The sequence below is a fragment of the Mesocricetus auratus genome, unplaced genomic scaffold, assembly GCF_017639785.1.
Source record: "Mesocricetus auratus isolate SY011 unplaced genomic scaffold, BCM_Maur_2.0 Super-Scaffold_100021, whole genome shotgun sequence".
Lineage (NCBI taxonomy): Eukaryota > Metazoa > Chordata > Mammalia > Rodentia > Cricetidae > Mesocricetus > Mesocricetus auratus.
In genome coordinates, this window is record NW_024429202.1 from 28,508,231 (window position 1) to 28,531,780 (window position 23,550).

Here is a 23,550-nt window from a genome sequence, read left to right on the forward strand (position 1 = left end):
AATCCACGATTTTTTTAAATTTTTATTTCTAAAATAGAGACTCACTAAATTGTCTAGGCTAGCCTTGAACTCATTATGGAGCTCAAGCAGGTTTCGAACTTGTAATCTTTCTGCCTCAGGCTCCCAAGTAGCTATGATTACAAGCTTGTATATTTTCATTATACTGATCTATAACATGAGAGACTTCGTATGTCTTTCCTTCCTTACAGAAGGATCATAATGGGTAAGAGATGAGACATTCACCTTATTTCCAAGTGTTTGGTGAAATGCCATTGAAAGTCTGGAACAGACTGCTCACGGGTTCACCATAACTCTTAAAAGCTAGAGTTGTGGAGAACATCCAAATGTCCATCAGCTGACAGTAAGGAACAGAATATTTAAGTAACTAAAAGAAAAGAAATACTGATACTGGATAAACTGTAGGAAGAGACTAAAACATAAATGAGAAGCCATGCAGAGCTTCCCAGTTCTATGGCATGTCCTGACTAGTGAAACCCATAGAACCAGAATGCAGCTAAGCAGACAGAAAGGAATAGGGAAGGAAGGAAATGGAGCAATGACACAGGGGAAACAGGTTGATATGGGAGTGATGATATGTCTTAGTATTAGACAATGGTGACAATAGCAAAACTTTTGAGAATAAGCTAAAAAGCATCAAATCATGTATTGTAACAAGTTGAGTTTGATATGTCTGGAGAGATACTGTTGGTTAAGAACACTGGCTGCTCTTCCAAAGGATCTGGGTTTGATTCCCAGCACTCACATGGTGGCTCACAATCATCTGCAGCTCCAGTCCCAGAGATCTTCTGGCCTCTGCAGGCACCAGCATGCATATGGTACACACACATACATGAGGGCAAACACCCAGACACATAAAATTGAGGCTGAGGTTGTAGCAAAGTGGTAAAGTACTATACTTTCTAGCATGTATAAGACTCTAGAATGAAGCTGGAGAGACGGCTCAGAGGTTAAGAGCACTGGCTGCTCTTCCAGAGGTCCTGAGTTCAATTCCCAGCAACCACAAACTGGTGCCCTTTTCTGGCATGCAGGCAGAACACCATACACACAATACATACATACATACATACATACATACATACATACATACATACATACATGCATGCATACACACACACACATACATACATACATACACACACATACATACCATACATCTTAAGAGGAAGGAAGGAAGGAAGAAAGGAAGGAAGGAAGGAAGGAAGGAAGGAAGGAAGGAAGGAAGGAAGGAAGGAAGGGAGAGAAGAAAAGCCACCATGCACACACTTCTATTTTTCAACCCTCCACAACAAGGTTTTGATTTTTTTGTATTTTGTGGAAACGTCTAAATGTTTTATAACTTAGGGCAAAGAACTTGCGTTAACAAAGGTCAGCATTTTACTTTGGATATTACTGTTTTGTTGCAAACACACACAACTCTTTAAATGTGGACACTGCATACCTGATATCTAAAAACTCATCTCTAATGACAAATAAGATTTTCAACTAAAAGTTAATTTTGAGTAGACACTAGACTTCCCAATCTTAAACAAACAAACAAACAAACAAACAAAAATACAACTGCTTCTATTAACAAACAAGTCTTGGGAGTGGGGGGAAAAATCAGCTTCAAAATGCATGAAAGGAAAATAAAATGGAGGGGAAAACATAACTCAAGATCACTAGTACTGAAACTACCAACAAGCTAAATTTAATCTTTTGGAATCTTAACTAAATAAACTTAAGCTACTTCTCATATTCTGGTCCAAGTAGTTTCTAGTACCAGGAATGTGCTTGTTGTTAGCTAAACTCCCATGGTATCTTTTGATGTGAGCCAGCATGTTCTGAAGATACTCCAACGTGTATAATTCTTCATGATAGCTGGGACTGCTTGATCTTCCTAAACTCTTGTGAGACCTTTTCAGGAACATTCTGGTATGCTTTTGAGCTCAGAGAAAGGCATTGTCATTGTGTATTCAATTTGACAAATCTCCTAGCTCCAGTTTCCATCGTGACCAACAAAGCCCCGTACTCACCACAGTCAACAGTGAAGTCATCCTTGTAATTCAGTGTTGCTCACAGGATACACTAGCAGTAGTAATGTGTTTACTGAATAATCTATGAACTAAATTGTTGAAGAGGCTGCATGGAAGCAGTGCAACCTTCTTCAACTCCTTCACTGGGTTTAGGAGTGGAGTTACTCAGCTTGGCAGTTTCTTCTCTTTGACAGCCTTCCTTTGATCTCATGCTTTTTATTTGGTCCTTTTCATTATGGGTTTTAGACTTCATTTTAGTCCTTTTGTGAGACACTAGATTGTTTTCTTCCACAGGCTTTAGATACTTTAGCAGATCTGGAAGAGTTTCCAGACAAACCCTAAAGATTTCTTGTCTTGCTGGTCCTTGAAAATGTCACCATTGTGACTAAGCTGTTACCTAGAAGGTCTTGAGTCCACTGACCTTCTGGAGTGCTTGGGGAATAGGAGCTGGAATTTATAGTCTGAGGAGGATTTGAGACAAGCAGGTAGGTTAGGTGCATGGGAATGGCAGCAGCTGTAAGGGGCAGTAGAAGGCCTGAACAGAGTTCACACTGATGGAACTCAAACAGCCACTTAAGGTCGGTAGGGCTCTTGCTTGTCAGGTGAGACATTCAAGCTTTTTGTTCATTAAATGATCAACTAACTCTCAATCCAAAGACTGTTTCTGGGGAGAATATGCAGCATCTCTGCTGAAACACATAGAACATTCTAAACAGCTAGAGCATTAACTCCAATGACCATCTGCTGTCTAACTGTACCCTGGCCAGTCAGGGTGCAGCTCCTTAAACATGTAATCCTTTAAGGTATAGGGAGGTCAGGCCGGGCGGTGGTGGCGCATGCCTTTAATCCCAGCACTCGGGAGGCAGAGGCAGGCGGATCTCTGTGAGTTCGAGGCCGGGCTGGACCGACAGCCTCCAAAACAATAGAGAGAAACCCTGTCTCGTAAAACCAAAAAAAGAAAAAAGAAAAAAAGGTATAGGGAGGTCCTTAGTATGCAGAGTAGCCACTTGTTGCAGTATGGGTCCCAAGGAGTTGTCTTTTTGGCAGACACCATCTTTCTGCAGTTGAGCAAGCAGCTTTTCTTGTAAGCCTTTGGCTCCGATAAGTGAATGACCCTGTCCCTGTATGGCACTGAGAAACATGGCTGCCACCAAGTATGTGTCTTTTGAACTGTATTTGCAGGATTCATGGGAGTTGACATTTTCCTCTGGGGCACTTCATCTGAGATGGCTTGAGGAACTTTCCAAATGTGCACTCTTTCCCTACATATAGTCCATAGGGTTTGGTAATGTTTATATTTGATAATGGGATTCCTCCCATGCCTAGGTCATTCTTTCTCCTGCACTGGAGAGGAGTCACTTCCTGTGCATGTAATTTATTCTGTGTAAGTGTGAGGCAGTTGAGCTGGGTGCCTTCAGGACTGGAGAGTATTCCATCAAAGCTTCCCTCAGGGCTATTAGCCCACATTTCACAAAGAAACAGGGGTTTCACTGAGGGAGTGGTTTTTGGGAATTCTGACAAGCTAAATTATTGGAAAGACAAATATTCTTGGGGTCCTTGGAACTGAACTGAAGGTCAAAAAGGAAAGAAATTCTTGTGGCTCTGCTAAAGTCTCCAGTGCCCAGACACTGTCCCTCTAAGCTTCTCAAGCTGCACTGTCCTGCCCCAGCCACCCAGCCCATAACACCGCTGCTCCTCCCAAAGCTCCACACCCTACCTTAAACTCCTTAAGTAAAGTTCTGGGAGTGCCACCCAGGCCCCAGCTCCTACAGTCACCTGCACAATTTCAGCCTTCCTGCTGCAGGTATAATGTCATATTATACCATTCATGGCTGGTTCTCGCCCTCTCTCTTTTTTAAAGATTTATTTTATATTATGTGTAAGAGTGTTTTGGCTGCAGGTACGTATGTTTGTGGAGGCTAGAAGAGGGAGATGGATCCCTCACCCCAATCCTCTGTAAAAGCAGCAAGTATTTTTAATCACTGAGCCATCTCTCCAGCCCCAGAATTTATCTATCTTTTTTATAAGGAAAATCCTGTAAGTTCAGAAGCATATATCATAATTTTGGGTTATTGTCTTACTGTTATAAGCTAATAAATATAAGAATGTTACTGAAAAGCTCCTTACTGCTTGCTGTCAGATCCAGATACTCTCGCTTAGCTGTCAAAATCCTAGAATTGATTCTCGGAACAACATTTGGTTGATTCATGATATATTCTACCACGTCTTGATCATGCGGCAGTTCACCCTGTATGAAAAAAGAAACAGAAGGGTCAGGAGTGTTAAAGAAATATCAGCAATAATAGTTCACTAGAAAAAAAAGTAGCTCTGTAACAGCTTGCCATATGCTAAGAGCTATCTATGTGAGCCCAGTAATGTGCATGGTGTGGATGTAAACACACTATCTCTATCACACACAGTGTGGATGTGTACACATATCTCTATCACACACAGTGTGGATGTATACACACTATATCACACACAGTGTGGATGTGTACACACATATCTCTATCACACACAGTGTGGATGTAAACACACTATCTCTATCACACACAGTGTGGATGTACACACACTACCTCTATCACACATAGTGTGGATGTATACACATATCTCTATCACACACAGTGTGGATGTACACACACTATATCAATCATACACAGTGTGGATGTATACACATATCTCTATCACACACAGTGTGGATGTATACACACTATCTCTATCACTGCACAGTGTGGATGTACACACATATCTCTATCACCGCACAGTGTGGATGTACACACTATCTCTATCACACACAGTGTGGATGTACACACACTACCTCTTTCACACAGTGTGGATGTACACACACTACCTCTTTCACACAGTGTGGATGTATACACACATCTCTATCACACACAGTGTGGATGTACACACTACCTCTTTCACACAGTGTGGATGTATACACATATCTCTATCACCGCACAGGGTGCTGCTGGTAACATTCACAGGAAGACGGGAGGCTAGGAAACAAGAAAGCTAGGTCAGCTTTCCCATGCTGGGAGGCACACAGCCTCTGCAGAGCCACTTTTCTCTTTCCACCTTTCCACGGGCTCTAGGGACTCAAACTCAGATACCAGCGTGGCCCAGCAAGCTCCTGACCCACTGAGCCATTCTGCCAGCCCTTGAATTCATCTTTATATGAGGTATAAAGTAAGGGCCAAATTTTGTTCTGCAGTTAAGTTGATATAGAGTTTTCCCAGTACCAGCTGTTAAAAACGCCAGAAATGAATTTTTATTTATTTTTGGCTTTTTAAAACAGAGTAGGCCTGGCTGTCCTGGAACTTGAATTATAAGCCAGGCTGGCCTCAAATGCAGAGCTCTAACTGTCTCTGTTTCCCAAATGCTGGGATAAAAGGAATGTGCCACCACTACCCAGCCAGAAATAAAATTTTAAAATAAGTAGATCTGTTCTAAATGTCAATGTAGTCACACAAAAGTCTTTTGGAGACTGGGTATACTGGTCCACATCATTAATTCCAACACTTAGGGTCAGACGGATCTCTGTGAGCTCAAGGCTAGCCCGGTCTATCTTGCAGTCAGTATTACATAGTGAGACCTTGTCTTGAAAACAATTATCAGGGCTGGCGAGCTGGCTCAGTGAGTCATGCTGGGCCAAACTGGCAGCCTGAGTTTGATTCTCTAGAACTCATGGAAAGGTAGAAAGATCTGACTACACAGTTGTCCTTTGATTCCACACGTGATGGCATATACAACCCCTAAACAATAATACATGCAAAAAAATTTTAATTAACTCAAAATAGGTCTATATTTGCCCTAAAGATTGGGGATCATAAAGGTCTTAGCAGAAAACACCAGAGAAAAATCTTCATAATAGCTGAGCAATGATTTAGCAGTACTTTCTTGGATAAAACAATGAAAATACAAAAACAAAAGGAAAGACTAAACTAAAACTCATCAGAATGGAAACTCTGCATCAAAGGATATTATTAAGAGGGTAGAGGGCTGAGGCGCAGGTCCAATGGTAGAGGGCTTGCCTGGCATGCACAAAGCTCTGGCTTCGATCCCTAGCACAGCAGGACTCACTGCAGGATTCTGCAAGATAGCTAAAGGATAGAAACCCTCTAAACATTCTCTCTGTCTCACACGCACGCACCCGCATGCATGAAATGACAGTAATAGATGAATGATTTAAAAGCTGGGTGGAAAAGTTCTACAGGAAAACAGCAAGGGTGGCATAAAATTGTGACTGAAAATGCCAGTTCACCAAACACTGAAAGTTGGTAGATCCCGTGTTTTGTATCTTTTGTAAGTCAGGGGCTGGAAAGATTGCCCAATGGTTTTGCACTGTCTGCTCTTTCAGAGGACCAGGGTTCAAGTCCCAGAACTCACAACTGTCTGTAATTCCAGTTCTAGAGCTTCTGAGACTCTTGCACAGACATTCAAGCAGGCAAAACACCAATGCACATAAATAAAAATAATTTAAATTTTTAAATATATCTATTTAATGGTGAACGTGCAAAATGCAATGTGAAGCTCCATTACTTCAGAATGGCTTTCTAACTATACAGAAGTTCACGGAGATGTATAATCTTTGGATCTCACTGATTTTTGGTGTGATGTTCTTTACTTGCAAGTATTTAGTAATAAAAGTTTTAAAATAAAATTTAAAAATATTTAAAAATCAACTTTTAAAATAACAAAAAATTCCAATATATTTCAACTTAGGGTTACAAGTACATTGATGTTATTTGATATTTAAAATACTATTTGAGGATGACATTCAGAAGACATAATAAAAGTATAACTCTACTATCCAAAGATACCTTAATATTACACACACACACACACACACACCACCATCAACAACCACAACTTTCCCAAAACTCAGAAAATTAACTAAAGGTTTGGAAAATTCAGAGGGAATTCTACTGAAAATAATGCCTGAATGTTAGTAGGAAAGTGATCTTTATAACATTTTAACTTGCCCTATTATAGTCTACCTTTCTCTACCTAATAAAACCCTTAATAAACCAAAAGAAGCAACACAGAGTTCCCAGGGTTCTCTATTTGAGCTGAGTAACAGTTCAATAGCTTTTCCCCTGTGATATTTGCAAACACAAGCAGAAGAAACTGTTTGACACCTCAGATGACCTAAAATGAAGCTGATCAAACACATAAACTAATGGAGAATAAGATGCTTGTTCCAAGAGGCTATGAATTTCTGATGCACTCTCCAGAATCTAAAGCATGGTGCCCATAGTACTGCACATTCCCATGAAAATTCATGAAGGCCCTCAGCTCTGACAATCTGTGTAAGCAATAACTGAAGGCTAAGAAGGCTGGGGTGAAACTGAATGTTTCCTTAGCATACACAAGGCCACCTCTGGCACCAAACACACAGAGACGCAAGAGGGCTAGGGACAGCTATCAATGCCTAGCTGAGTACTCAAGCCAAGCCCCAATGTGAACATAGAGATACTTGGGAAAATACACGTAAGAAAATGTGTTCACTTACTAGCCAGTTAATAAGTTAAGTAAGCAGATACTGCAGAGTTCTCACACAACAAAGAATCTATTTAAGAAAGTCGCTTTAAAACAAGTAAATGTAAGAACAACAAATAGCACAAGAATGAGCATCTCCTTGGTTCAGGTTCAAGGAGTTATTACAGCTAAAATGTCCAATTATAACAAGAAAATACTAAAACAATCAAAAAGAAAAAAATATACACATACCCAAAACAACAAAAAAACAAGTGGCCAGTAAGTACTGTTCTTGCAAAAACCCACAGTAGACTTAAAACACAAAGAATTTAAATAATCTATATTAAGTATGCTCAAAGAACTAAAAGAAACCATGACTATGAAACTCATTATTACCAAATAAATAATATCAATAAAAATATATAAAATATGTAAAAGGATCGATTAAAAAATCAGAGTTAAGAAAAATAGCTGGTGGCACACACCTATAATCCTATTTCTCTCTGATGGCAGAGGCAGGAGACTGCCAGTTCTAGGACAGTCAGGTGTACACATGGAAACTTGGTCTCAAAACAAAACAAAAAAACAGGTCTAGTTGTACTCAGACCAGTGAGGCTGGAGACTGGCAACTGGAGACCAGCCTAGGCTAACACAAAAGCCCTGTTTGAATATATATAAAATGACTGATCCCCAGGAAAGAAAAGGGATCTCAAGCATATGTTGTGACTACAATCCAGTCCCTGGAACCCGGGAAGTAACCTCTTAGGCAGTAGCAGAAACAACCTTGATATTCACAGTGGGCCTCTCAGATCACACCAAACATAAAGTGATGCACGGTAAGCCTTAGTTTTTGCTAACACATTAACTCAGGTTTGGAGAAAGAGCCATTACACAATAAGAGGACTGGAATGTGAAGGAAGATCATAGCAACACGGGAGCAGCAGGACCCAGGCAATTCTATCTACGGAGATATTCAGAAGAGTCAAGGCCACCAATAGAAAGTCAGCTGTCAGCGGCTAAGAGGAGGACAAAATGAGCTGTGACTCCAACTGGGGAGGGACTCTTCCGGCACTGATGATGTCATCTGAAACTGGAGCTGATTGCTGTGCAGCTGTGTATGTACTCACAATCACAGACGCACACATTGAAGAAGTTAAGTTTAGAGCTTGGGTGTTTAATCAGCACTAGGGTGAACTAAGCTAGTGTGCATGAATGAGGCCCTGAGTTCCACTCCTAGCACTGCAAGTAAATGAATGAATGAAATGAAAGCCAATAAAGAGTTGAGTTTTATACTGTGTGAATTACCACTCCACAACTACTAAGTATTATTTACATAGAAGTAAAGCATCTTTCCAAAGTCAGAATTCCTTATAAACAGAACAAAATGTCTCTTGGAAATTCCTATTATTTTTAAAAGTAAACACTTAAGCCTAAAACCAACAAAAGTTGTTATTTCAGTGTTTAAGGGTATTTTCCTTCGAATAAGACTTCCTGAGAATCTGCAAACCAATTACTAATGGCCTGTAGAAAATAGTACAATTTTTTTTTATTGTTGTTATTTATTTTGTGTTTTGAGACACAATCTCACTCTGTAGCTGGCCTGGAGCTCACAGATCCACTTGCCTCCTCCTGAGAACTGACACTAAAGCCATGTGCCACCATGCCTAGCATAATACAGAATTGTACTGCCCACCACAGAAGCTACCAAGTATAAACCATTTGCTCTCAAAGTTGGCTTGAAAATACCACTCACCAAATACACCGCCCTTTGGAAGAAGGAAGTGGTCTCCAAGATCTTGTGCATTGTAATGGTTTCCAACTCGTCAGGATCTAGCTGTTCCTTCTCAAAGGGCATGCCATTGAACAAGACAACAGGCAGGGGACCAACACCAGTCTGCTCATAGTAGCCTCTCGCATCCTAGAAAACAAAGGACAAAAAGAAAGCACATGTTCGCCTCACAACACACATAGAACAAAACATAGTGTCTTGCATGCCTGTTTAAATTAAAAAATAAAAAGTTAACAGAGCTAGCAAAATGACTTAGTGGGTAAAGACACTTGCTGTGTAAGCCAGGCAACCTGATTTGGCCTCCAGAACCCATTTAACAGACTCTGCAAAGTTATCGTCTGACATCCACACACATGCACACAATAATAACAGATAAAAATAATTTTTAAAAAAGAACAAAAGAGGGGCTGGAGAGATGGCTCAGAGGTTAAGAGCATTGACTGCTCTTCCAGAGGTCCTGAGTTCAATTCCCAGCAACCACATGATGGCTCACAACTATCTGTAATGAGATCGGTGCCCTCTTCTGGCCTGTGGACATACATGCAGACAGAACACTATATTTATAATAAATAAACCTTAAAAAAAAAAAAAGAACAAAAGAAGGGCTACAGAGGTGACTCAGTCATTAAGAGCACTTGTGGTTCTTGCAGAGCACCTGGGTTCTGTTCCCAGCACCCACATGGCGGCTCACTACCTCTGACTGCAGCCCTTATGAGTCAGACGCCTCTATTGGCCTCAGTGGTCTCGAGTGCCACACAAATAAAGCATATATATTCACAAATATAACACACAAATAAATAAATCTTTAAAAAATAACAGAATATAGCAAAAGAAATGACTACAGATATTTCTTTCTTTTCTAAGCAATATGGAAACCAGCCACTTTATAATTTTTAAGAAAGTGGTATTCTGTCCTGGGAGGGGAGGGGTGGCGGCGGCGGTGCCTTTAATACCAGCATTCGGGAGGCAGAGGCAGGCGGATCTCTGTGAGTTTGAGACCAGCCTACTTGAGACTGGTCTACAAGAGCTACTTCCAGGACAGTCTCCAAAGCCACAGAGAAATCCTGTCTCAAAAAAACCAAAAAGAAAAAGAAAAAAAACAAAGTGGTATCATAGTTAATATCTTGCTTGGTAAATGTGAAATTAAATTACTGAACTTTAAGAAAACAAAAGCTTACAGATTAGGGAATGTGTACATGCTTGTCTATGTGTGTGGACCGTCCTCCAGGCTTCTAAAGCTTCATCATGTGCCAGGCACACACCCTTAATCCTAGCACTTGGGAGGCAGAGGCAGGTGATCTCTGTGAGTTAGAAGCCAGCCTGTTCTACACAGTGAGTTTCAGGACAGCCAAGACTGTTACACAGAAAAACCCTGTCTCAAAAAACTGCATCATGTATACAATGCTCATCGTTGTACAACAAAACTTTCTGCAACTGGTGGGAGCAGACCGTGCACTACCCCAGTTCAGGGTTTACTGACAGCCAGCAGCAGGCTCAAGCCCAGAGACCTGTTAACAACACAGTGGTACCTGAAGCAGAATGGGCTGGCTGAGTTCATCAGGGAAGCAGCAAGCAGCTGCAAAGGTCACTGCAGCAACTGGGGGCACACAGAAACTTGCTTCTTAAGTTTCGTTACCTTTGCAGAGACAAGGGGCTTGTGGGCCTGACTTTGAGCAACTTTCCCTCCTCAGGCTCGGGCTCTTTCCCCTCTTCAACCAGATTTATACCTCCTCCCTGATTGGTCTTGCACCTTATCTGCACGCTCACACTCAGTCAAGCAGACATTTCTTTAAACTTGGACATTCAGGGGCTGCAGACTCCCATGCAGCAGGCAGCAACAGAGGAAGGGAAAGAAGGGAGATTTCAGAGCCCAGCTCAGCTGTTCCTGCTTTCTTCAGAGGAGGAGACCTGAGGAGCTCAGCGTCCAGCTCCTAGCCAGGCTGCTCACTGGAGAGGCAAAACCACTTTCAAGAACTGCCAGACACAGATTTGTTGGCTCCGTGTGCCTACGGCTTCCGGCCCAGGCTGGGAGCCACTCCAGCCTGAATCAAGGAGTCAACTGCCATCGGCCGGCAGAGGGATTCTTTCCACACGAGGATGGGCTGCAAAAGGGAACTGGTTCCTGCATTCTTACAGTTGCTTCAAACCCACAAGACCATGTTTACTAAGTTATAATGATTAACTTTTATAGCACTTTTTAAAAACCAAAGTATAGCACGTATTTTCTAATATTCTCAAAATATAAGACTAAATGTTGTTTTGGTTGTGGGTATGTAAATATGTACGAACTGGTCACAAAGTACTTGGTCCTATGTCACACCTCAAAAAGCTGAAGTCTTCTCTTCTTTCAACTTCACATGAGTTTGGAGGCTCAAACTCAACTCACCAGACTTGCAGAGTAAGCATCTGCACCAATAAGGAATCTCACTGGCTCTGGTTATTACACTGCTTTCCTTTTTTTTTTTTTTTTTTTTGCTTTGTTGTTGTTTTTGAGACAGGGTTTCTCTGTGTATCCCTGGCTATCCTGGAATTCGCTCTTTAGACCAGGGTGGTCTTGAACTCAGAGATCTACTTGCCTCTGCCTTCAGAGTGCTGGGATTAAAGGTGTACACTACCACACCCAGCTAGTTAATATATTTCTTAAACAGACACATATGGAGACTGAACAATGATGTAAAGTAAAATTATACATACTGTGCCACATACCTCCTCCCAGTTCTATGCTTCCAATAGGTTTTATCCAGAACATACTTTATACAAGTACAACTACTGTATTATGAAAAAGTAATTACTTTCCAATTTAAAAATTAACATGCGAGTTAAAAAAAAAAGTACTATTTTCTGAAATGGAATCACTTTTCAAAGACTGACAAGTGAGGCCAGGAGCGGTAGCAACATGCCTTTAATCCCAGCACTCACAAGGTAGAGACAATCTCCAAGAGTTCAAGGCCAGCCAAGGGTTGCACAGTAAGATCCTGTCTCTAAGGGGGGACAGGGGACGGGGTGGGGGGACTAAAAAGTGGTCTGTCTACATTCTGAAATGCTAAGTACTGGGCACTTTAACAACACCCCACTATAGACACCATCCACCCCAAGAAGGATAGTCCAATGCTGCAGTCAAGTTAAAATACAAAGGAAATAAGTTCTAAAGAATGTGTTACCTTCCGGTTCTGATCATAAGCAGAATCGATCCCCAGAATGCTATTCACTTCAACATACGGGTATTTCTTCTCCAAGATACTGACCACATGCTCAACTTTCACTTTTTCTCCAGTCCTCACCTTGTTATAGATCTAAAGAAGAAAAATAGGTAACCAACTACACCTTTAAATCCACATTTCAAATGGGATGAAATCGCTAAACACATTAGAAAAACAAGACTATTTTTCTTAAAAAGCAAACTGGAACCCCCCCCCCAAAACTGGAACTTCTTAGCAACACTATCATTTCAATATTTCTCATAAGACACCTCTGATTAAGAAATGAAGATTTGGCCGGGCGGTGGTGGTGCACGCCTTTAATCCCAGCACTCGGGAGGCAGAGGCAGGCGGATCTCTGTGAGTTCGAGGCTGGGCTGGACCGATAGCCTCCAAAACAATACAGAGAAACCCTGTCTCGTAAAAACAAAAAAAAAAAAAAAAAAAGAAATGAAGATTTGTCTTTCTTTCTTCCTTTCTTTTTTAGGGACAGAGTATCATCATGAAGGTCTGGCTAGCTTGGAACTTGCTATGTAGATCAGGCTGGCCCTGAATTCAGAGATGCCCATGCACCTGAGTGCTGGGACTAAAGACTTCTTGAAATGACCCTATCAGCTCATAAGCACATTATATACCAAATGTAGGAGGCAAAAATGCTTTAAGAAGTATCAGCAGTCAGGTGTGGTGGAACATGCCTGAGAGAGCAAGTCCCTGGGAAGCTGAGGGAAGCAGAGCCAGAGTTTTAGGCTAGCCTGGGCTATACAGAAAGACCTTATCTCAGAAGAAAAAAAAGCAACCAGGTGTAGTGCTGCACATCTAACCCAGCAGCACTGGGGAGGTAAAGGCAGGAAAATCGAGAACTCAAGGTCATCTTCAGCTACACAGTGTGCTCAAGGCTAGCCTTAGCTATATAAAACCTGTCTTTAACAAAGAAAAGAGGGGGATGAGGAGAAAGAAAAGAAGATGGAGAGAAACCATAAGACAGTCTCAAAAGAAAAAAGACTGATTCAAAAAAAAGTAGAGAACTTCACATTGTCCAGAGGCATTAACTGCTGATTTCATCTAATCCAAGTGTGGAGTGCTCTAATGCACTAGCCTCACTCTTTTTTTTTTTTTTTTTTTTTCCAGTTTAAATTTAGATAAGAAACGAGGTTGCTTCACAAGTCAGTTCCAGGTCCCTCTCCCTTTCCCTCCCCTCCTCCCGTGCCCTCCCCCCAACCCCCCCCCGTTATCCCCTCATTCCCCCAGGGAGGGTGAGGCCCTCCATGAGGGTGTCCATAGTCTGTCATTTCATATAGGGCAGGGCCTAGACCCTTCCCCAAGAGTTCAGGGCGAGAGTGCACCTCACATTGTTCTATGGGAGTCCAAAGTCTGTGTGTATACTTGGGATGGGTACTGATCTGCTGCCCAAGGCTCAATAGGTTCCCTAGGCCTCCTCACTGACACCCAAATTCAGGGGGTATTGATCAGTCCCATGCTGGATTCCCAGGCTGATGCCTGGGATTCAAGAGTTAGCCTTTGTCTGGTCAGCTGTTTCTGGGGGTTAAACCAGCCCAGTCTTAATCCCTTTGATCATCAGTCCTCCCTCTCTGTTACTGGCTTTCTTGAGTTCAGCTCAGTACTTAACCAGCCACTAAATGAAGTTTCTGTTTCCCAGACTCTCTGGCCATAGGATTGTAGGCTGGCACTCCCCAGATCTATGTCTAAAATCCATATATGAGAGAGTACATGCCATGTTTCTAGCCTCACTCTTAAAGAACTGAATCTAATGGCCAGCACTATGGCTTAACACACCTGACAACCACGCTTGATCCCCAGATCCTATGGTAGAAGGAAAGAACCCACTCAGAAGGTCATCCTCTCGACCTCCATACAATGTACAGTAGCACACATAATAATAATAATAATAAATTCTAAACTTTAAAATAAACACAGCAATTACATTTATACCAGTGACTTAAGAAAGTATAAAGAACCCTGAAATATAAAATATAAGAGTTTATATAAGAATTTACTTTATAAAACTGTTTTAGAGTAAGTTAAAAAGTATTTGCCATTTTGAACAAAAACATACGTTTGTGAGAGTCTGGAAGGCGTGATAACCATCCACTTCTTGGACAACATAATTATACGCTCTCAGAACAGCGACTCCAGCGTCTTGCAAGCCATCAACATCTTCCGAGTCATTGACCACAAAGATAAAACCAATCCTGCAGAGAAGAAAAAAGTCCTCTTAAAGAAGGCAATCAGCTAGAGGCGGGTGCCCCCCACACATACACACAGATGCTGTCCATTCCTAACCAAAAAGCATAGTACACATCCCACTCTAAACAAGGATGGCAAAGGTACACACACATCATTTCAAAAACACAAGAGTAGGGTCACAAAACAGGTTAGGCTTTTCCACAGTTAAAGCTGTTTGAGTAGATTTCTTTACTGACATGAAAAGCATTGTTACAGTGATAGGTAGAAGTTCTGTTCTGCTTTTAAATTGGAGGACTGGAGAAATAGCTCAAATACTAAAAGCAGTAGCTGCTTTTGCAGAGTACCTGGGTTCTGTCCTCAGCACCCACAATCACATGGCTCACAAGGGTCTCTAACCCAGTTTCAGAGCATCTGATGTCCAATTCTAACCTTTGTGGGTACTGCACAAATGTGTTATACATACAGACAAGCAGGCACATACACATAAAGAATAAATTAATTTTAAAAACCCAGAAATTGGAGTTGAAAAAATTAAATATAACTAAAGCAATATAACAGGAAGCCAGGAAGGCAGTGCATGCCTAATCCCAGAACTCAGGAGACAGAAACAGATGGATCTCTGTGAGTTCAAGGCCAGCATGTTCCAGGACAGCCAGAACTATTTCAATAAATGAAAGCAAAATGAAAATCAACTGTCCTACATCACACAAAGACGAACTAGTATGAAGACTTGCAGTGGGCAGGCTGGGCACCTGGACTGGGAACAATGCAGGAAAGAACATCATGCCAACAAATGGTACTGGAACAACTGCACATGCAAAGTAGTGAACTTAGATATAAATTTACCCTTCAAAAAATAAGTGGAAAACAAAACCTACAAAACTCCTAGAAAATAGCACTGGGAAAACCTGGTAGGTGATCTCAGGTTTAGCTATTGACATGTTAAATCCAAAAAGCATGAGCCAGCTAGGGAAATGGCTTAATGGGCAAAGTGCTTGATTCAAGCATGAGGACCCAACTTCAGATCTTTAACACCATGTACAATAAACTGAGCACATGGGCATATGCCTGTATCCCAGTGTGAGGAGGTGGAAACAGAAGAATCTTGGCAGGGGGCAGAGACCTCTCTGGCTAGCAGCCTGGTCAATCTGTGAGCTCCAGGTTCAGTTACTGGAGTGAAGGTAACTGAGGGAAACACCAACATCAACTAGGCAGACTCCATTAAAGTTTAAAACTTTTTTTGTAACCTCCTATAGTGGTGCATTCTTTAATCCCAACACTTGAGGAGACAGAGGAAAGTGGATCTCAGTGAGTTCAAGGTCAGCCTAGTCTACAAGCAGAGGTACATAGTGAGACCCTGTCTCTAAAAAACCAAACTCCCACACAAAACAAAAACAAAAATTACCTATTTTGAGAAAAAGAAAAAAAAAACTATCAAGAAAAGGAAAGGAGAAACCACAGATTAGCAGAAAATACTTGAAAACACCTATCTGAAAAAGGACTGATATGAAAATATAAACATGACTCTTGAAACTCAATGTTAAACAAACAATATTTTTAAATAGACTAAAGAAGCTGAGTATGGTAACACACACTTGTAATTCCAGCACTTGGGAATGCTAAGGCAGAAGGACATTGTAGTTCGAGGATAACCCAGGCTACAAATCAAGTTTCAGGTCAGCCTAGGCTATACAGCAAGGCTCTGTCTCAAAAAACCATATAAAAAACAAACAAATAAAGAAATTTGTTAGATACTCACAAAATAAAACAGTAAAATCCTATGCCACTATAGTTATCAATTAAACAGAAACCTATTGCAATACATCCACTGAAACGGCCAAACACTAAATGCTTGTGAGAAGCAACAGGGAATCTTAATTCACTGCTAGTGAAAAAGCAAAATGGAGTAAACACTTTGGAAACCAATTTAGTTATTTCTGACCAAACTTAGCATATACTCATCACACAGTCCAGCAATCTTGTCAACAAAACTTTGTCCACATAAAATCTATACATGGATATTTTTAAGCTTCAGTAATATCTGCTCAGATTTACAGGCTCTGGTTAGTTTTCATCACTAAACACAAATCTAATCATATCTGGGAAGAGAGAATTCCAACTGAGGAACTGCATCATATTACCCTGTAGGTATGTCTTTAGGGTCTTTCCTTCATGAATGACTTACGTGGAAGGACCTGGCCTACTGTGGGTGGTGACGCCTGGGCAGCTGGTCCTGGGCCATGGAGAACAAGACAATAAGCAGCTGTTCCTCCATGTCCTCTGCTCCAGTTCCTGCCTGGAACATCTACCTTGATTGCTCTTCATGCTGAACTGTAAGCTATCATATGAAATAAGCCCTTTCCTCCCTGGGTTGCTTTTGGAATGGTGATTATCACAGCAGCAGAAAGCAAACTATAAGAGAAATTGGTACCAGGATCATTGGGCATTGCTGTGACAGACCTGGTCATGTTGATTTGGAAGTCTTGTAGAAGTGCTTGGACCTCTAGGCTGGAAAAGCCACTGAGTGTTCAAAGTTTAATGGGCTGGAAGATTGTTGGAAGAAATGCCTGGTTAAAGAAGTTTCAGAGAGAAGCAAAGACTCTATCAGGGATACCATGCAAATATTTTGAATTAAGAATATGGAGTTTCTGGTCAGCTAAAATCAACTGTGATCAACAAGAGAACTGCAGTATTGAATGACATGAACCCCTGACTTTCCTGGGACAATTGCTGTTGATGACATGGGGCTGAAAGATCAGTGTGACTAATAAGAAACCAGTATCACTGAGGTAAAACCTTCAAATTATCTGAAGATTTGGCATTTAGTGCATCTCAAGTTGGCAGTCAAACATACTGGTGTGCAAGACTCTCACTTGTGGTACTGGTTATGAAGGTGTGAGTGCTCAGGGAGCAGCTGAGGCCTAATGCTGGGAGACCAGGAAAGGCCACTGGTGAAGCTGCAGCCTCAACTGCAGTCAAGACTCCAGAGGTCACAAAGAAGCTGAGGCTTGGCACTGTGAGAAGCTAACAGGGGGTTGGTGAAGATGCAGCCTTAGCTGCAAAGAAGACCTCAGGACTGAAGGGGTAATGAAGAGAGGCTGAGGCTTAGAACCATATGGCAGGGCCAGAGTCCCTGAAGAGAACCTACAAGAGGCCACCAAAAAAGGAGCACCCCCAGCTGCAGTAGAGACTCCAGCATATTGGAGATGTCATGTCTGTGGGAAGACCACCAAGGTGGGAACTTCACCTGAGTCTGTAGGACAAGCTGTGTATGGTAGCTGGCGTACCTGAAGAGGTGGAGCTACCCAAACCCTCTGGAGCTCAGAAAACCATGAGTCCTAGATGTCAGACACTGAGCTACTTACACTGTTGAGTTTGGTTTTATTTTGATCTGGTTCTTTCCTCCTGGAATAATATGTACCTTTTTTTTTATTTTACAGAAGCTCACAGTTGAGAGTTTGGATTTTTTCAGAGATACTAGATATCCTAAAGTGAATGAATATTTTTAAATATTTATTTTTAATTATGTGTATGTATGTGTCTGTGTGGGGGTATGTGAACAAGAGTGCAGGTACCTGCAGAGGCTAGAGGTGTTAAGACTCTCTGGAGCTGGAGTTACAGGTGGGCATGAGCTCCCTGTTACGAATGCTGGCATAGGAACTTGGATCTTTTGGAAGAGCAGTATATGGTCTTAACTGCTGAGACATCTCTATAGATCCTGAGACTGAACTTTTAATTAATGGAATTTTCAAAGACTTGAAGATTTTTTAAAGTTGGATGGTGCATTATAATGTGATATTAATATTAACAAGAGGTTTTGAAGGATGAAAAAAAGAAAAGAAAGGTTATAACTTAATAGTGATTATAACTGTGTGTTAAGTTGACAAAGTGTCGGTTGTGTTGGCAAGTTTATCAACTCGACAGAAACCTAGATGTGCCTGGGAAGGTGCCACAGTTGAGGAATTCTTCAGTCAGATATGCTTGAGCATGTCTATATGGGGCATTCCCTTGATTCATGAGTGATATGGGAGGGTCTAACCCACTACAGACAGTATCCCCTTGGTAAGTGATCCTGGGTTGTATAAGAAAGCAAACTGAGCAAGACTCCAGGAGCAAGCCAGTAAGCAGCCTTCCTCCAGGACTTTTCTTTCAGTCCCTGACTCCAGGTACCTGCCTGGAGTTCCTGCCCTGACTCCCTTTCCATGGTGGACTGCTAACTGTAAGATGAAATAAACCCCTTTCTGCCCAAGTTGCTTCTGGAATAGTGTTTATCACATCAATAGAAAGCAGACTAAAACAATACCCTTCAAATGTGAAAAGAAAAACAAAATTTGGTATAATAACATAATGAAATATTACTCACTGATTAAAAGAAATTGGAAGGCTGGAGTAATGGTACAAGCCATGGGAAGCTGAGGTAGAAGAATCAGGAGTTCTAACCCAGTCTGGATTAGAGGGAGGGAGGGACAGAAATAACCTGAATTGCACATTGCTAAATGAAACAAGTCAGTCTAAAGAGCTATATATTATATAGCTGTGATTATATGACATTCTGAAAAGGATAAAAAGAACTATGAGGGTAGTTAAAAAGTCAATAGTGTCCAAAGGTTCAGTTAATGTAGGGAAGGGCAAACATGTAGCAAAGGGGTTTTTTGGAGCAGTGATTTTAGTTAGTCTGTATAATATAAATAGTTAATAGTCTGCCTCAGTCAGAATCCATAGCATGAGCAATATCAACAGTGAACTATAATATATATGATAAAGTTTACTTAATGATAATGTATCAATCAACATAGATTTCTTTGGTCCTGGAAATTAAACCTAGAATCTCACCCATGTTAGCCAAGTGCTCTACCACTGAGCTATACCCCCCAATTATTTAACCAACATGATTTCATTTTATTTATTTATTAAGTTTCTTTGAGACAGAGTATGTGTAACCTATATTGACTACACTATAAAGTCCAGGCTAGTCTCAAACTTGGGATTCCCCTGCCTCTGCCTCCCAAGTGCTGGGAATACAGGCCTCTATCAGCAGTCCCACCTAACTTGGGTTAGCTTCTTTTTTTTTTTTTTAAGATTTATTTATTTATTATGTATACAGTGTTATGCCTGCATGTATCCCTGCACACCAGAAGAGGGCACCAGATCTCATTATAGATGGTTGTGAGTTTCCACGTGGTTGCTGGGAATTGAACTCAGGACCTCTGGAAGAGCAGCCAGTGAAGGGCACTGAGCCATCTCTCCAGTCCCAGTTGTTGATTTTGAGCTCAGGTCTCATTGTATTTCTGGCTGTCCTAGAACTTGCTTTGTAGACCAGGCTGTCTTTGACTGTGGTCATAGCTATATGACTTCTTGATTGCTCATTGATATGGGAGGGTTCATTACATTGTAGGTGATAAGTCCCTAGGCAAGTGGGCTAGGTGATATGTAAAGAAAGAAAGCCAGTTGAGCAAGCCACAAAAAGCACACCAGCAAGAAGCATTCTTTTTTTTTTTGTTTTGTTTTACGAGACAGGGTTTCTCTGTATTGTTTTGGAGGCTGTTGGACCAGCCTGGCCTCGAGCTCACACAGATCCGCCTGTCTCTGCCTCCCGAGTGCTGGGATTAAAGGCGTGTGCTACCACCAAGCATTCTTACATGGTCTCTGCTTTAGTTTCTGCTATGGATTCCTGCCTTATTTTCTCATGATGATGGACTATAAAACTGAAATAACGCCTTTCTTCCACAAGTAACTTAGTGTTTTATCACAGCAACACAAACAAGAAGACACACACATACACAAGAATAACACAAGCAGAAACATGGGAAAGGGGACCAGCAGCAGAAGAAAAGAGGGTCACAGGAGAGTGATGGGGGCCAAGGATCGTGACATATTAAGTATGCAAATGTAAAAACTATGAACATATTTTTGGAAATGTAAAAACTATGACCTTATTTATCAAACAAGAACTGTTAAAAGTGGGCCTGATGTGGTGGCACATGCCTGTAATCTCAGAACTTGAGAGGCAGAGGCAGGAGGATCTCACTGAGTTCTATAGCAGCCTGGTCTACATAGTGAGACACTATCTCAAAACAAACAAAAAAGTATCAGTTATCTAGTGGTATGTGCATGAGCAGACAGTGAGATTTGTTTGCAAGTTAACTCCTTATTTTTTAAACTACTCATGACCTAAACCATATAACTAGAAAAAGTGGCCTAAACATCCTTAAGTAGGCAAGCTGACACCTACTTACACCACCAGAATTTCATTACTTCTTTATAACTAAGTCCACTTCTCATCTCCAGCTTCTAGTTTGGCATCAGTTTTTCTTTAGGTAAGGCAAAAAGTTCAGGCTTTTATGTTTCCTGGGTAGTTCCCTCTCTGGTTAGCCCCCGGGAGCCCCTCGGATGTCTGTATCCTTTCCACAGCTTGTATCAATGCTACAAGGTAGGACCACATTGCCCTCACCAAGTGAAAAAAGTCAGCCTGTCTGCTGGGTCCCCTTCGATGCTCACTAGACTACTTCCATGTGCTCAGGGCTCAAGCGCCTTCTTTCCCTATGTCTGTAGTCTTCCTGACCCTCAGTACAATTGTACAAATGTTTAGTTAGTGTCCACTGTGTACCATGAGCCAATTTACATGTTCTCAGAATCTCCTAAACAAAACATAGCTATGGTTGTCATTTAGAATTTCTTTCTTCATTTTCCAGGTAGCATTCAAATTTAAATGAAAACTTTCATTGCACTCAACAATCTCTGCTTTTCTGGTTCTCATAATCCTCCTTTTCTTCAAAGAGGCTAGGAAACCCGGTGTTCCCCACAAAGCTCTGTTTCCTAAAGCACTTAATCAAACACACTCTTACAGAGAGGCAAGGTATGCAAACAAGGACAGATGTCACTCAAACAAGCCTAGCACAACCCAGTGTTGGGCAGTGAACACATTGCAATGTCTATTTACTAGGAAATCTTTCGTCCTTTAGCTTCTTCATTTTTAAAAATGCAAATTTTTGCAGACATAGAAGTGCACACCTTTAAGCCCAGCACTTGGGAGGCAGAAGCAGGTGGATCTCTGTAGTTCAACACCAGTCTGGTCTCAGAGTGAGTTCTAGGATAGTCAGAGCTACATAGTGAAACCCTGCCTTGAAAAAAACAGTAACTCAAATTTTATCAACATTTAGGTTACCAGAATTATTACAAACTGTAAGGGAAAATATCTTTACACACACACACGTAGGACATATATATGTAAATACATATATAACAATATCTATCTATATATATGTATATATGTATGTGTATACACACACACACACACATTCTATAAAAAGAACAGGGGAAATCTGGTGTCCAGCTGGTAGACCTGGCAACACAACTAACATAGATGTATCTGTCTATATCTGCAGAAGGCTACTTAACATTCTAGAGCATTTTAGTCCTTATAAGTCAAGTAAAAGGCACTAGAAAAGCTCTCTGATGAAATTAATTAGAAATGTGCTTTTGCATGTGGACATGCATCCAGGAAAACTCCCTTCCAGTAGGAAGTAAATGAAGACCACAAACTATTTTAACACAATAAGTTGTCAATAATTCCATGGTGGTGAGCTTCTATGTGTTGAGAATTAAATTCTTAGTCCCAAAAGACACAGGCATCATAACAAGCAGAAGATAAAACTGCCATTAGTGAATCTGACCATTAATTATACTACAGAATTCAATGAAACCAGACATGTAATCCAAGTAACAAGCCAAACCTCAGCTAAATGACCCCAGTGTTACCTTAATGGTATGTGATTGCTGAGGAACATCTCAGCTATACTAATCAACTCAGCTGTGGTCTCATGTACAGGATCAACAATAAAAACCTGTCAGAGGAAAAAGAAAAAGAACCCATGAAATGGCATTCAAGCATTCCTGGGCCAAGAGAAATGATACAAATTGTCATACATGAGGCCAATCTTTCCCACCCTCAACATTCAAAGAACGTGGTGGTGGGAAGGGAGGGGATTTTGTTCATGGATTTCACTGATGACATCCCACTGGTGTTTCTAGACTGCTGACGCCCGTTCTACCATCCCAAATAAACCTCAGTTCTATCAGTTCCCCAACCTTGGAAAACAGAGCCTGCCCTTTTACTGTATTTGCTTCTAAGGCTCCCTGAATTAACAAATTTGAACTCAACTTGTAAATCATAGCAACAGTGATGATGTACTAAGTCCGTACTCATTACATGCTAATTAGCTTGTACACAATGAAGTTACTCAGGATTGGGGTTGTGAATCATCTGATACAGTGCTTACCAAGCATGCAAGAGGCTCCAGCACTACACAAAACCAGGCATGGTGATGCCTACCTGCAACCCTAGCACATGGGAGGTGGAGGCGGGGATCTGAAGTTCACTGTCACCCTCAACTGTATAATGGGCTTAAAAGCCAGCCTGAGGTACATGAGAATTACTAAAGCAAAACTCTTTAAAATCAGAAAGTTAAAATCCACTCATACTAAGAAAGAAAACGACCTGAGTTTTTAAAAAGGGCAGCTTGAAGACTGAGGGAAATACAGGACTGGCAAGACAGCTTAGTGTGCCGGTTCTCAACCTGCGGGTAGGCCCCTTGGGAGGGGGTCAAACAATCCCTTCATAGAGATCGCCTAAGACCACCAGCAAACACAGATATTTACATTGCCATTCATAACAGTTGCAAAATTACAGTTTATGAGACATCAATGAAAAAAGTTTTGGCTGGGGATCACCACAACATGAGGAATTGTGTTAAAGCGTCGCAGCATTAGGAAGATTGAGAACCAGCGGTTTGTCGTGTGTTGTCAATTCTGAAAACAAGTTCAGTCTCAAGGGCAATGAAGTAAA

General features: G+C 41.2%; 1 protein-coding gene and 1 pseudogene across 2 annotated transcripts in view; both read right to left on the reverse strand.

The window, feature by feature from the left end:
• Uggt1 (UDP-glucose glycoprotein glucosyltransferase 1) overlaps positions 1–23,550 on the reverse strand; it is a 122,702-nt gene that overhangs the window by 49,055 nt on the left and 50,097 nt on the right. For both annotated transcript variants that reach the window (XM_040729666.1, XM_040729665.1), the window contains exons 15-19: positions 22,464–22,549; positions 14,575–14,710; positions 12,465–12,596; positions 9,268–9,432; positions 4,161–4,281 (exon numbers count right to left, since the gene is read on the reverse strand). In XM_040729666.1, coding sequence (XP_040585600.1) covers positions 4,161–4,281; positions 9,268–9,432; positions 12,465–12,596; positions 14,575–14,710; positions 22,464–22,549 — 640 coding nt within the window. The remainder of the gene's footprint in view (positions 1–4,160; positions 4,282–9,267; positions 9,433–12,464; positions 12,597–14,574; positions 14,711–22,463; positions 22,550–23,550) is intronic.
• LOC110341874 lies at positions 1,231–3,175 on the reverse strand (annotated as a pseudogene).